General features: G+C 38.5%; 1 protein-coding gene across 1 annotated transcript in view; it reads left to right on the forward strand.

The window, feature by feature from the left end:
• The window catches only part of LOC110215873 (leucine-rich repeat-containing protein 37A-like), a 68,403-nt gene that overhangs the window by 7,559 nt on the left and 47,099 nt on the right, over positions 1-13,745 (forward strand). The window contains 2 exon segments of the mRNA XM_020997705.2: positions 651-722; positions 13,608-13,679. Of these exon segments, the coding sequence (XP_020853364.2) occupies positions 651-722; positions 13,608-13,679 (144 nt within the window).

Below are 13,745 nucleotides of genomic sequence, written 5' to 3' on the forward strand. Positions count from 1 at the left end.
AGGTCAGAGATATCTTGAGTCTTAGAAGGACTAGAAAAAGCAAGGTTATAATTTCTGCTATCGCTACCTGCTTCTCTGCAGACCTATTCTTTAGTTCTGAAGTAAAAGGAAAAGAATGGCAATAGGTATAGCAGCAGGAAGATGGCTTGTAAATGCAGCTAATGAGGGCTGAGCTTACCTAGGTCAAGCTAGGAAAGTATATCATAAGGTTTACTACCAGCTAATGAGTGTGGAAATGGTATTTCTCTTTAATGCCACCAACACATTGGCTTCAGTTGCTGTCCCTAATGAGCTACCATTTCTGCTTGAGAACTTCAAATAGAATCCATATATATTTGTAACAGGCATAACTGCTAAAGAGAATGGTATTCCTTAGCTCCATTAATGGGAAGTGAGAATTAAATAAAGTGGTTTTGGGAGAAGAGAGCTCTGGGAGACATACCTAGAAAGATACAAGTAAGGTTGAATAAAAATTCAAACATGAGAGTTAACTGTATTTAACTTAGAACAACAAGATGGGGAGAGATAAAAGTCAGGATGACAATCACTCTTTTCTGGTAGCTGCCTTTCAGAAAGGAAGCAGCTCTCATTGAACAAATTGCTGTCCTAATTTGATATTTGCCCCCAAAGATAACCTCTTCATTTTCCAGAAATCTCAAGGATAATGCTTTGCACAAACTACACAAGAATTCCTTTGAAGGCTTGCTGTCCCTCCAGTATTTGTAAGTCACTTCATATTTAATGAGCACCAATAATGTTTTAGGCGTATAATGTCTATGAAATTTCTATCTAAATCAGACAACAGACAAGACACAGAGAAAAACTTCAGTGACATGGACAAGTGTGGTGAATGGTTCGTGACATTATAATTAGCCTTTAAAGGAAAAAAAATTATAGATTTAGAGTTGGCTACTAAAGATGATCTAGTCCAGTCCCGCTTATTTTATATATGAGGGCACTAAAGCTGTCAAAAGTAAAGTGTCAGCTGAGGTCATCCAGGCATGAGAGGAAAGGCAAGGGTTCACAGTAGGGCCCTCTCGACCATGTGTTTATGTTGTCCTCCATCTCCACAAAAGGACTGGTTTGTCCGTGTCTGGAAATGATTTTGGGGGGATTTATATTAAATGTGAACTTTAATAAAAAAGGCAGAAATGAAAAGTTAAGTACATAATTTTGCTTGAGGAGTGTTCCAGGAAATAGAGTAAAACTTCATTCAGTCTACAATTCATGTTTATTAATTATTCAAACCTTGATCAAGCACAATTTGACCATAATAGTTTCTAGTTTTCCCAGCAGTTTTTTTTCAAATAGTGATCCCCTACCATAGTTGTAGGGATCTTTTGAGACCATAGATCTACTATGATCATTTGCTTCTATATGTAGTGTACTGTTCTACTGCTCATAATAACTATTCTTTTAAAAAATTTATTTAAATCAAATGCCAGTATTATCAGATAAAATATTTTTGATGATCACCGCTTTGTAGTATAGTTTGATATCTGGTACTTCCTTATGTGAAGGCTTCCTTCCTTGTGACCTTTTTTCACTGGAAATACAAAGAAGAGCAAAAGATAAAAAAATTTATCAGGAGGAACAAAAGGTTAATAATCTTGAGGAAAATGATGAAAAAAGGTCACAAAGTCACACTAAATTAAAGAGGTTTTGCACAAATAAAACCAATGCAGTGAAAATTAGAAGGAAAACATGGAACTAGGGGGAAATTTTTACAGCATTTTCTCTGATAAAGGCTTCATTTTCCAAATAAATAGGGAACTGGGCCAAATTTGTCAAAATAAGAACCATTCCCCAATTGATAAATGGTCAAAGGATAGGAACAGGCAGTTTTCAGAAGAAAATCAAAGCTATCAATAGTCATATGAAAAATGCTCTAAATCACTAATAATTAGAGACATGCAAATTAAAACAATTCTGAGGTATCACTTCATACTTATCAGATTAGCTGTTGATCACCTTCTCTCTAGCTTTTTTGGGATACCACTCTTTTTTAAAAAATTTATTATTTTGATTTATCAACAATCACTTCCATAAGCTTTTGAGTTTTAAATTTTTCTCCCCCTCCCTCCCTACCTCCCTCCCCAAGACGGCGATCAATCTAATATAGGCTATACATATACATTCCTATTAAACATATTTTCACATTAGTGATGTTGCAAGTAAGAATTAGAACTAATAGAAGGAGCCGCCAGAAAGAGGAAACAAAACACAACAGAAGAAAAAAAAAATAGCACATAGTATGCTTCGATCTGCATTCAAACTCCATAGTTCTTTCTTTGGATGTGGATGGCATTTTCCATCATGAGGCCTTTGGAGATGTCTTAGACCCTTGTATTGCTGAGAGGCGTTAAGTCTATCAAAGTCAGTCATCACTTAATGGGGCAGTTACTGTGTACAAAGTTCTCCTGGTTCTGTTCACTTCACTCAGCTTCAAATCATAACAAGTCTTCAGGTTTATCTGAAGTCTGCCTGTTGATCATTTCTTGTAGCACAATAGTATTCCATTACATTCATATACCACATTCACAATTACAATTACTGTCTGTGTCTTTCACTCCATCCTTCCCCTGCCCCCACCCCAGTTTCTTTCTCCTTTTCCCTCCTCACTGGTGTTTTGCTTTTGACAACCACCTCCCTCAGTCCTACCTCCCTTCTATTAGCCCCTTCCCTTTTCTTTCTCTTTTTCCCTCCTACTGCCTATAGGGCATGTTAGATTTCTATACCTAATTGATTATGTTATTCCCTTCTTGAGCCAAATCTGATGAGACTAAGTTCAAACAATGCTCATCTCCATCCCTTCTTTCCCTCTGCTATAATGGGTTTTTGTGCCTTTTCTTGTGATGTAATTAACCCTTGTCTACCTCCTCCTTTCCTTTTCTCTCAGTACATTTTCTTAGATCAGATTAATCCACTTACTTGGATCCATTTAACCCACTTGATTAGATTTTTTTCATCATTACATCAAAGTCAATTTATACCTACCCCCTTTATATATACTCCTTTAACATGGTATAATAACAATACAGTTCTAAGAGTTACAAGTGTCATCTTCCCTTGTAGAGATGTAAACAGTTTGCCCTCATTAATAACATGTTGTTTCTTTCTGTCCTGTTTACCTTTTTATGTCTCTCTTGAGTCTTGTATTTGAAGATCAGATTTTCTGTTGAGCTCTGGTCTTTTTATCAGGAAGGTATGGAAGTCCCCTATTTCGTTGAATATCCATCTCCTCCCCTGAAAGATCACACTCATTTTCGCTGGGTAGTTGATCCTTGGTTGTCATCCAAGCTCCTTTGCCTTATGGAATATCATATTCCACACCCTGTGGTCTTTTAATATAGAAGCTGCAAGGTCCTGTGTAATCCTGACTGTGGTTCCATGCTATTTAAATTGTTACTTTCTGGCTGCTTGCAATATTTTCTCTTTGACCTGGTAATTTTGGAATTTGGCTACTATATTCCTTGGTGTTTGCAGTTTGAGATCTCTTTCAGGAGGTGATTGGTGGATTCTTTTTATGGCTATTTTACCCTCTGATTCTAGGACCTCAGGGCAGTTTTCCTTTATGATTTCCTGAAAGATATTGTCCAGGCTCTTTTTTTATCATGATGTTCAGGTAGACCAATAATTTTAAAATTGTCTCTCCTGGATGATTTTCCAGGTCAGTTGTTTTACAAATGAGATATTTTACATTTTCATCTATTTTTTCATTCTTTTTTTTCTGTTTGACTGATTCTTGCTCTCTCATAGAGTCATTAGCTTCTATTTGCCCAATTCTAAATTTTTATTTATTTATTTATTTGTTTGTTTATTTATTTATTTATTTTTTGTTTTGGCTAGGCAATGGGGTTAAGTGACTTGCCCAGGGTCCCATAGCTAGGAAGTGTTATGTGTCCGAGGCCAGATTTGAACTCAGGTCCTCCTGAATCCAGGGCCGGTGCTCTATCCACTGTACCACCTAACTGCCCCCAATTCTAATTTTTAACAAATTGTTTTCTTCTATTAGATTTTGTACCTCCTTCCCCATTTGGCCAATTGTATTTTTTAGGGACTTGTTTTCTACAATGTACTTTTTTTCCAGTTGGCCAATTGCATATTTTAAGGACTTGTTTTCTATAGTTAATTTTCATCCTTCCTTTTCTAAGCTATTGACTCTCTCTTGCATACCTCTCATGTCTTTTCCCATTTTTTCTTCTACCTCTCTCATTTAACTTTTAAAATCCTTCTTGAGTACTTCTAAGAAGGCTTTTTGGGCTTCAGACCAGTTCATATTCCCTTTTGAGGTTCCAGATGTGGATTTGTTGACAATGTTGTCCTCTTCAGAATTTCTGCCTCTTCCCATAATAACAATCTATCATACGTTTCTTTTTGTTCATGGTGTTTGCTTATTTCCTGGCCTTTAAAGAGATTGATCTGTCCTGCTGTGGAGCAGAGGGCACTGACCCAAACTTCTTGTGTTGGGAGCCTAGGGCCTGGCCGATGGCTTTGTGTGCTGGGGCCTCCAATGTTGGCAATTGGAGGCTGTAGGATTCTGGCAGTTTACCTGGTATTGGGCTGGAATCAGCAACACTGGAACTCTAGGGGGAGAATTGGGTAGTGTGGCTCCTGGAGATTTCCTGCTCACCCAGACCTTTCCTTCCTTTGGCTTTCTTCAGCTCCTTTCAGATGGATGTTGTAAGGTGTTTATCCACCTGGGGCGCCTTGGAGCACTGCTTCCCTTAGTTTTGCTGAGGCACTGGGAGAGCTGGTTGCTGTAGAATACCAAGGCACCTGGTGGTTTTCTGAGCTGGTTTCCACCAGTTCCCCTGCTCTCAATGAGGCACTCAGAGGTCCAGGTGTTGGTGTTTGCCTGCTCCACACCTGGGCTTCAGGATCTCCTCTGGGATACCACTCTTTCCTAGTTTTCCTTCTACCTATGTGATCACTACTTCTCTGCTCCTTTTGCTGGATCTTCATCTAAAGTATACCCTCTATGCACAGGTGTCCCAAGAGATTCTGTCTTGGGCCCTCTTCTCTCTCCCTTTACACCACTTCACTTGTTGAGCTCATCAGTTTCCATGGATTTAATTACCATCTCTATGCTGATGATTCTCAAATCTACCTATTCTGCCCTAATCTCTTCACTGACTGACTTCCTCTGTCCAGCATCTTCAGCTGCCTTACAGACATCTCAAAGTAGATGTTCAGTAGATATCTTAAGCTAAAAATATCCAAGATAGAACTCATTATCTGCCCCTAAACCCTTCACTCCTCCTACCTTTCATATAACCCTAGAGGGCAACACTATCCTCTCCCTCTCTCAGGCTTGCAACCTAGGGTGTTATCCTTGACTCCTTACTATCTCTCACCGTCCATATCCAATCTATTGACAAGGCCTATCAATTTTACCTCTGCAACATCTTTTGAATATGTCTCCTTCTTTCCTCTGACCCCACCACCTCTTTAGTGAAGGCCTTTATCACCTTAGTCCTGGACTGTTGCAATAGCCTGCTGGTGGGTCTGCTTGCCTCAAGTCTCTCTCCACTCCAGTCCATCCTCCATTTACCCATGCAAGTGATTTTCCTGAAACTCAGGTCTGACCATATCCCTCCCCACTCAATAAACTCTAGTATCTAGGATCAAATACAAAATGACCTGTTTGGCATTCAAAGCCCTTCATAGAGGGCTAGAGCCCTCTCCTATGTCTCCAGTCTTCCTATACCTTACTCACCACTACGTATTCTTTGATCCAAGGATGCTGACCTCCTTACTGTTAAATAAACAAGACGCTCTTATCTCTCACCTCTTGGACTTCTCTTTGGCTGTTGTTCCCTATGCCTAGAATCTTCTCACTCCTCCGCTACTTTAAGTCCCAACTAAAATCCCATCTTTTATAGGAAGCCTTTCCCAACCACTCTTAAATCTAATTCTCTATTACTTTTTCCCTATTTATCTTGCATATAGCTTGCTTCGCATATATGTGTTTGCATGTTGTCTGCCCCATAAGCGTATAAGCTCCTTAAGGGTGGGGACTGTCTTTTGCCACTTTTTGTATCTCTAGTGCTTATCACATAGTACCTGGCACATAGTAGGTGCTTAATAAGTGTTTATTGCTTTACAGTTGACCAAAGGTTTACTCAACCATAGTATAGAAATTATCTTCAACCAGGATACTCCAGCACTTTGAGTACACGTAGCTTCTCTTGTCTTCATATGGAAATGTGTCCTGTTCAGCAGGGCAGGATGAGGTTACCATCTTGAACCATCCACTAACTCTGGAAGGCACCAACCCCACGTAGATGGGTCTTTTTATGGCCCCCGGGTAACCAGGGAACTACATCATACACCCACTGGCTGTCAGGAAGCTGCATTAAGGGAGGTACTGCTTGAGCCTTGCCCTAATCCTGGGCCAGTGAAGTCCTGGGAACACATCTGTTGCCTTTTAAAGGGAAATCAGCCTAATTCATGGTGTTTGTGGAGGGCAGGAGGGAAAAGGTAACCTGGTAAATATTGAGCCTGTCACAGGCCTCCCATACCAAGCTCCTCCTCTTCCAATTATTTCCTTTAGAGCTCTCATTTCATTTACAATACCCTTTTTACCTCTTATTTCTTCTCTTCCAGGAATTCTGTTAGACCTTATGGACATACCTTTATCTGAGGCTCTCCTTGTAGTGACTTTGAAGTTACTCTCTCCTTCTAAGAGTATGGTTTTTTAGGTGTTTTTTTTTTACATCTTTGAATCCATAAAATTTATTTATTATCAGCATTTTCTGCTTATTCATATTTCTAGCTTTACTTCTTGAATTGAGGCTTTTTTGATCAGGTCCATGCTTCAACTGCTTTTGCACCCTTGGAATGATAAGCTCCTATATGGTCCTGGTGTGTCTGTTGTTGTCTGGGGACCTGCTGCTGAACTTCCCTTCTGTTGGTGTCTGCTGTGCACAAAGTGTTGACGTGTCCTAGGCTTATCCATATCCTCTGAATACAGATGTTGATATATCTTCTGAATACAGAAGCTGATCTCTTCAAGACTGGCAGGGATGGCTTATGTCAGCTTGTTGCATACTTTTACAGCCCCTAGGAGAACATTTATAATAACTGATACCTTCTTAGGAGGAGTTTTGCTGGCTATCTTTCCCACATCGATTCAGGGCCATTAACCACCTTAGGGCTACCTCTCTAGAATGCTAAGTTCTTCTGGTTCCACAGCCAAAGCCTACCTGAATGCGCTGGGGCTTCTTGGCTAGAACACTTTCCTCACCAGGATCCTCTGGTGAACCTCCTTCCTTAGTTGCCTTTTAGACTTCTGGATATCCCCTTTTGGCAGTCTAGGCTATCTAGACACTAATCCAGAGTATACCATTTAGTGACATTTTTTAAACTTTGATTTCTGGGCCTGTTTTGGAAGGCTTCTGGAAGAGTGAAGCCTAATGAGAGAAGTCTGTACCCCATCTTGCTATTTCGTGCCATGTGGGGAAGAAATGTGATGAGTAGAGTTGTGTGGCACATTTAATTTCTAAACACTGGCTCCTCTGTTTCCTTGCAACCCTGCAAGTTTCTGAGCAGAAATTGAGAGTCAGAAACTGAGGAATAAGCCTTTACCTTGGCTGAGAACTAATGGGACATGTTGGTGAGGTTGCAGTTAGTTACTGGAGACCATCATCACTCTCTTGATGCGTGATAGCTTCCAAGTCCTCCCAGCTAGCATCTATGTGTAGGACAAAAGGCTTGCTTGGGTCTACACAGACCAACACTGGCACATGTATGAGGCAATTGACTAAATCTCCAAATCCTTGTTCACATATGTCTACCCATTGATCTCCAAATGGCTTTGTAGGTTTTCAGAGAATTTGACATTTCTTGACCTTCTGATTCTGCACAATCATGTGCACAAATGAGGCCAGTGCATTAGCAAAAATAGCAACATTGGTCTTAACAAACTTGGGATAATAGCAAAACTATAAAAGTTCTTAAATCTCAACTGTTCTATGGATGTAGCCAATTCAAGAGTGTTTCTATTTTCTCTGGGTCAGTGTTTTATTGAAATATTATGTTACACAGAGAATCTGCAAAAATTCATCTATCAATGAGTATCTTCAAAAATGGCTTCCTTCAATTGCTGCCTTCAGACCTGCTTTCTCTGGCCAATCTAACACTCTCCTTCAGTAATCTCTCTTCATGTTCTTTTAGTATCTTTCCAAAGACAATGAGATCATCGAGGTACATCAATGCCTCCAGGTAATTCATATCCTTGACTACTTAATCAGCCACTGGAAAGTGGTGGATGTTCCCAATATGCATTGGGACATATGTTCAAATTGGTAAAAAAAAAATCCATCTAGGCATATGAAAGCAGTTCTTTCAGATGGTTTTTAAGATCTTCCACCAAAGACAAAGGAATCTTCCTAGATGATTCCTAGAACAGGAATGTGAGTTAGTGAATTGGATTCTAGAGGTTCTATGTGTCATCCATGCATCAAGTACACATTTATCTTCAAACCGTCTTTCCAGTCTTCTGGTACTTGATTGTTGTCCTTCATTCTCAAAGAAGACGAAAATGAAATCACTATATTAGAGTCAAGTTACCATGCATCCACAGTACTCTGAAGTCAACAAAACTACATAACTCAGTCTCTACTCTTGAGTTTGAAAAGTCAGTGCTCTCACTGCCATCCCTTATTTCTCTTCTCTTATAGGCTTCTGCACAGGGTACATGAACAATCAAAGTGTAAAGGTATTGGGTCCCAGCTTGTTGCTTGTAGTATCGTGTTAGTATTTTGAATACGCTGAAACTGGTTCCATTCATTGCTGACATTTTAGTGAGAGTAGGTGGATCTGGTCAGTGTCTGTTTTCCTACTGACACTTAACAAATGTTTCTTGGCATCATAGTTGTAGATTAGGTAGCAATACATTTCTTGGGGATCTTCAAGCTCACCTTGACCTATCCCAAGCATGAGTAGGCTTAGTTAATCAGTCCACCAAGTCCAAGCTCCTTCATAGGTTGTAAAGGTACTTTCTTTCTTTTTTTTTTTTATAAAGGTACTTTCTTAAAAAAATAGAATGATTAAAATACGATAGTAATTTGAGATCCTCTATCAAGGATAGCATTGTCTGAATTATCTATCTTCACCATCACCTGAGCATAGAGTCTTATGAGTTCAGGTGGAATAGGCCCAAAAGGAATTGATAAGAAAGTCTTGGGGCCTGAGGCAATCTCCTTCCCTGGACCCTATCTTCTTTTACCAATGTTTGTTCCAGCCTCTGGAGGACTAGTGCTGCATTTTTTTTCCACTAGTGCATTCAACATATGTATTGCTACCTAATCTACAACTATAACAGAAGATTAGTCTTCTTCTCTGGTTTATATTCTAGTGGAGGTGTTCTTATATCTAGCCTCCATAGCCTACATTCTCTTGGTCTTTTACCTCTCTAAGGAAAAAAAGTTTTATCCACTGTCCTATCTCTTGCCTAATCCTCTGTACCGGGGCAGCTACATGGTGCAATGCATAGAGTACCAGGCCTGGAATCAGGAAAATAAGTCTTCCTGAGTTCAAATCTGGCCTCAGACACTTACTAGCTATGTGACCCTGAGCGAGTCACTTAACCCTGTTTGCCTCAGTTTCCTCATCTGTCAAATGAGCTGGAGAAGGAAATGGCAAACCACTCCAGCATCTTTGCCAAAAAAACCCCAGACGGGGTCACGAAAGGTCAGATACAACTGAAACAACTGAATAACAACAAATCCTCTGTGGTCTTCTGCCTTCAAATCTGCATCTGCAGGGTTTATATTGTTATTGTTTGTCCTTCATTTACAAAGAGGACCAATGACATCACAGGGTGAAGTCTTGACTCATGTGTGAATTAGATTTAAGTGAGGCAGAGTTGCACAAAGTCATCAGCCTCTCTCCTCCAGAGTCATTGAAATCCAGCGGCAGAACCAAAGTCTAGGTCCCTGGCTTTGTTTCCATGGCCCACCCTGGAGCAGTAGAGGTTGAGTCCTTCTTTGCAGAGGTACTACGCTTCTCTGTCCCTTAGTATTTGCCACACCTCAGTTGATTTTGGTCACAATAGCCAACTCAAGATCAGTGATGTAAAGATCACTGTGATTTTTACTGTGATATGAAAACAGAAGAATGGACACACAGAAAGCACAGCTGGATCAGGGGCTTATCTTAAAACCTCCAGTGCTGCTCTACCCACAGTTACATCTGCCCCCAAGTGTCTGTCTTCTGTTAGTCTTGAGCTTCAGGATGGTGTATTTAAGTTAACATTATTCATATTTTTGGATATCTTAAACATGGAACAATCTCTCGAAAATATGGGTGCTCTATTGGTTGAAAAGTATTTTGGTGTAATAGATGTTGAAATGCACAGAGGTCTCTTGATATTAAGTGCAGACATAGAGCATAAGTCTGATGACATAAAACATTGAAAAGAAATGTAAAAGACTTGGAGGATTGCAAAAAAAAATAAATTAAACCAGGGGAGACCACTCAGAAAGAATCTGATCATTCAAATTATCTCTTAGGAGATAGTACCTGGGAATTAATGTGTGTCTTTCTCTCTGAGGAAGAGGAGCCATTTTAAAAAGTAGAAGCTCTTACGAAAAAAGAAAGCACACTCACAGAGAGCCATGCTTAACTCTAAGAAAGACACTTTCCCTGTAGGCAAGAGTAGGTAATGTTAACTTAAACAGTAAACATGAAAAATTGCACAATAGCAAGGCTGTTGTACTCCAAATCTGCCTATTCTGTTATACCCCTGGGAATGCCTGCTCTATAATTAACAAATTTCCTTTTTGCCTTTTTTTCTTTTTCAGTTTAGTTTTTTAATTAACAAAAAATATTTTCTCTTTTCTACTTCTCTACCCTTTAAAACCAAACCAGACCTTTGTAACAAATATGCATAGTTAAGCAAAACTAATTTCTGTATTGTACTGGAACCCCCAGATGTAAGAAATGTTTATTGGTTCCCATTTACAGGGTTTTTTTCCCTTTGAAGCAGATTTAAGGGGTATGTGCCCCACATGCAGCAGAGTCATCCCTTGGAGGTAGTGGTTTTGTCCCATGATTGGCTGGCTTTTGCCTCTTATATCAGTTAAGGCTAGGGATAGTTCATAGGGGAGCCAAGAGATCAGGTACCCTGCTTGACTTTGCCTATACACTTCTTCCCCCGGTGGTAGGAACCAGCAATATGGAGGGCAAATTCTTCTCTTCTGGTTTTTCTCTCCTAGTTGTATTCCAAAACAGACCAAAAAAGCTAAGTTCAAAGAAGATATCTAGAGTATACTTGAGTTTCCTGTTTCCATAGTAATTCCATAATAATCCAAGCACAATTGTATTACATAATAATACATACAATATAATATCTATGAGGTCAGATGTTCCTCCTTGCATTAGAACCTCTGTTCTTGTTTGCTGCATTAACTTTGTGCATTTATTTATGAACACTGGAATTCATGGGTTCTTTTTTTTCTGTTTTTTTTTTCCTGTCCTTTGAACATCAATAAATCTCAACTGCTATCTTTTCATTGCAACTAATCTCTAAAGTATGTAGTTTTGTTGATGTATACAGGCAGTTTTCTTTCCCTCTTTTTCAGTTTAAAGTTCTTTTGACAGATTTAAAAGACATCAAGCAAATATATTCTTACCTCCTTTTGTTAGGCATACTCCATTCTCAGAAGACTGTCCTTGTTATATTTTAACCTATGCTCCAGAAATCCAGAAATTAGCTTTCTTGAAAATAACAGAGAATGAGATAGATGCCATAAGAATTTTCAAGTAAAGAGAGAAAATGGAGTCCCCCAAGTATAAACCAGTGAGCTTGATTTCAACTATTGGCAAAATTCTTAACTGTATTATCAAAGGGATAGTTAGTGAACACCTAGAAAAAGGCTATACAAAGAAGCAGCATAGCATCATCAAGAATAGTTTATGTTAGGCTAACCCTTTTATTTTCCTTTTTTAAAAAAGAGTATTACTAAACTGATAAAACAGTAATGCTATAGGTAAAATTTACCTAGATTTTAGCAAAGCTTATGACAAAGCCTCTCGTGCTATTCTTGTGGGGAAAGATGAAAAATTGTGGGCTAGGCAATAGCAAAATTAGGGTGATTCAGAATATAAAATCTTAGTTTAAGAAAATTAACTTCATAAATTCAAGATGAAGGCATGATTAAATAGAAATTTGCCTGAAAAATATCTTAATTTGGTTTTAGTATGTCAAAAGTTCAGTGTGAGCCAGCAGTATGAATGTTCTTTCAAAGAGGACCAAAGACATCACAAGAGTGATGTCCTGACATGTAAGTGAATTGGATTTAAGTGAGGCAAAGCTTCAACAAAGTTGTCAGCCTCACTTTCTCCTCCAGAGTCATCAAAGCCTAAAGTCAAGATGATTGGTAATGGCCCAGGATGCAGTAGATGAACTTGGCCTTTCTAAATTAAGGTCTTTTCCCAGGCCCCAGTTTAAATTTGAAGTGATATCTTAAACTGTTTTCCAGTAGGTAGAGCATCCTAGAATGAATAGGTAATAGTCCTGCTATATGCTAACATGGCTATGTCTGGAGTATTATTCAATTCTGGGCACTGCATTTTAGAAAGAACATTGACAAACTGAAAAGTATTCAGAGAAGGGCAACCAAAGTGCTATTGGGCTATAAGTTCATTCCATATGAGCATTGGTTGAAGGAACTAAGGGCTCTAAATAAGAGAAGACTTAGGGGGGACATAATAGCTAATTCAATTTTTTGAAGGGCTGTCAGGTGCAAAAGATATTAGTTTTGTTCTGTTCTGGCCCTGGGATGGGGGCAAGAGGGGACAGATGGAATCAGGAATTATGGACAGAAGTTCCAAAGAGGCAAATTTGAGCTTGATGTGGGAAACATTTTCTAACATTTATAGCTAATCAGAAGTGGAATGTGCTATCTTGAAAGGTCATAAATTTTGAAGACTTCATTGGAGGTCTTCACACAAAGGCTGGATGACCACTTGTTGGGCATGTTATAATTCTTTTTCAAGTATAGATTCGACTAGATGGCCACAGAGGACCATTCCAATTTTGAAATTCTGTGATCCTGTCTGAAAAATATCGATCAGTAGTTGGAAAAGTAACTTTTTTTCCACTTTATTTCTCCTGATAATCACCTACATCTAGACACATGGAGCTATACAAAAGAGAAACTGATGGAACAATAACTTGGGAATTTATCTTTAAGGGCAATAAATCATATTTGCATAGTTGAATAAAAGTTCTTTGACTCATAATTTGAGAACTGGAAAGATACTTCAAGATGTCATTTGCTTCATTCTCCTAGCTTCATGTAGTCACCATCTATATCAGTTTAAAACTTTTTTTTTTTGCAAATCCTGTTGATATATCCAAAGAGATCAAAAAGGAGGAAAGGTGGTCAAAATTACAAGTCCTTGAAGAATAAGCTAACAGTTATAAAATTATTGAATGAAAGTTGCTTATTGACTAAGAAGACAATATTTTAAATAATATAATACATTAATTTAAATTAGATATCTAACAAAAATAACCGGCTAATTGAAGCAATAGCTTAATCATTGCTACTGAAAGATGTTAGAATTTGAATTTGTTTTCCTTTTAATTTTTACAGGGATTTATCCTGCAATAAAATCCATGTTATTGAGAGGCAAGCATTTGAACCCTTACCTTTTTTGCAATTTTTGTAAGTTACAAATATTTATTTTATATTGAAAATGTTCCCATGTAATATGATTCTAGAATCTTTGGT

The sequence above is a fragment of the Phascolarctos cinereus genome, unplaced genomic scaffold, assembly GCF_003287225.1.
Source record: "Phascolarctos cinereus isolate Bilbo 61053 unplaced genomic scaffold, phaCin_HiC Scaffold_5;HRSCAF=322, whole genome shotgun sequence".
NCBI classification, from domain to species: Eukaryota; Metazoa; Chordata; class Mammalia; order Diprotodontia; family Phascolarctidae; genus Phascolarctos; species Phascolarctos cinereus.